The sequence below is a fragment of the Myotis brandtii genome, unplaced genomic scaffold (genome assembly GCF_000412655.1).
Source record: "Myotis brandtii unplaced genomic scaffold, ASM41265v1 scaffold1956, whole genome shotgun sequence".
NCBI classification, from domain to species: domain Eukaryota; kingdom Metazoa; phylum Chordata; class Mammalia; order Chiroptera; family Vespertilionidae; genus Myotis; species Myotis brandtii.
The window spans coordinates 383,569-384,788 of NW_005357294.1; the positions used below are offsets into that span (position 1 = coordinate 383,569).

A 1,220-nucleotide genomic window follows, 5' to 3' on the forward strand; every position below is an offset into this window, starting at 1 on the left:
GAGGGGAGCCTCCCCGGCCGTCCCCCCTCCTGGGCCCCGTGCCCCAGGCCCAGACACACCTGTGAATGTACACAGTGTCCATGCCCAGGGCCCGGGCGATGGCACAGGCATGCTGCCCGCCAGCTCCTCCGAAGCAGGCCAGCACATGTGCCGAGGGGTCGTGACCTCGTGCCTAGGGAGCCAGAGGAGGGTCAGGGGCTTCACCTACCCTGTTCAGCTCCTGACCCCTCACCCCCCGGGGGTTGCCTGAGTGGGAGGGGCCGGGGGCAGGGCTGGGGGGCAAGAGCAAAGGCAGGCGGCGTACCTGCGTGAGGGCGCGGATGGGCCGGCACATGGCCTCGTTGGCCACACGCACGAACCCCATGGCCACCTCCTCTAGGCTCAGTGGGGAGGCGGGGCAAGGCCCGTTGGTCAGGAAGCTGTTGATGTCGGCGGCCACAGCCTCCAGGGCCTTCCGGGAGGCCTCCGGAGACAGAGGCTGGTCCTCTCCCGGCCCAAAGATGCAGGGAAAGGAGGCAGGCAGCAGGCGGCCCAGAACCAGATTAGCATCCGTCACGGTCACGGGGCCCCCTGGGAGGTGTGCACAGCGTGGGGTTGGGGGCTGAAGAGGTGGGTGGGCCTGGGCAGCAGGGGAGGGTTCGGGAGGGAGACCCCAGATCTTACCTTTACGGTAGCAGGCGGGGCCAGGGTGGGCTCCTGCAGACTCCGGCCCCACCACAAATAGGCCAGACCTTGGGGGAGGGACAAGTGGAATTGGAGGCGGGTTGGGAGGCAGGGCAGGGGGTCCTGGCCCAGGTGGGGAGCTGACCTGAAGAAGAGGCGGGAGCCCCCGCCAGCTGCGACCGTGTTGATGTCCAACTGGGGGGCCTGGAGGGTGACGCCGGCCGTGCTGGCCTCAAAGACGTGCTCGAACTCCCCCGCGTAGCGGCTCACGTCGGTGGATGTGCCTGGTGGGGGGTCTGGCGGTGAGTGTCACCCCGCAGCCCTGGACGCCTGCATTGCCCACCGGCGGCGGAACCTCCCCTGGAAGGCTCGTACCCTTCGGCCCTCGTACCTCCCATGTCAAAGCCGATGACAGGCTGGCCACCCTCGGCCTGGTAGGTAGTGGCAGAGTAGCCAACCACGCCCCCAGCGGGGCCGGACAACACCGCGCGGGAACCACTGAAGGCGTCCATGGGCGCCAGGCCGCCATCGGAGCGCATGAACAGCACCTGCACATC

General features: G+C 68.9%; 1 protein-coding gene across 1 annotated transcript in view; it reads right to left on the reverse strand.

Annotated features, from left to right (window-relative positions):
* Positions 1-1,220, reverse strand: part of OPLAH (5-oxoprolinase (ATP-hydrolysing)) — a 9,940-nt gene that overhangs the window by 6,235 nt on the left and 2,485 nt on the right. Inside the window, exons 7-11 of the mRNA XM_014538693.1 lie at positions 1,055-1,215; positions 809-947; positions 664-731; positions 305-570; positions 60-172 (exon numbers count right to left, since the gene is read on the reverse strand). Coding sequence (XP_014394179.1) covers positions 60-172; positions 305-570; positions 664-731; positions 809-947; positions 1,055-1,215 — 747 coding nt within the window. The remainder of the gene's footprint in view (positions 1-59; positions 173-304; positions 571-663; positions 732-808; positions 948-1,054; positions 1,216-1,220) is intronic.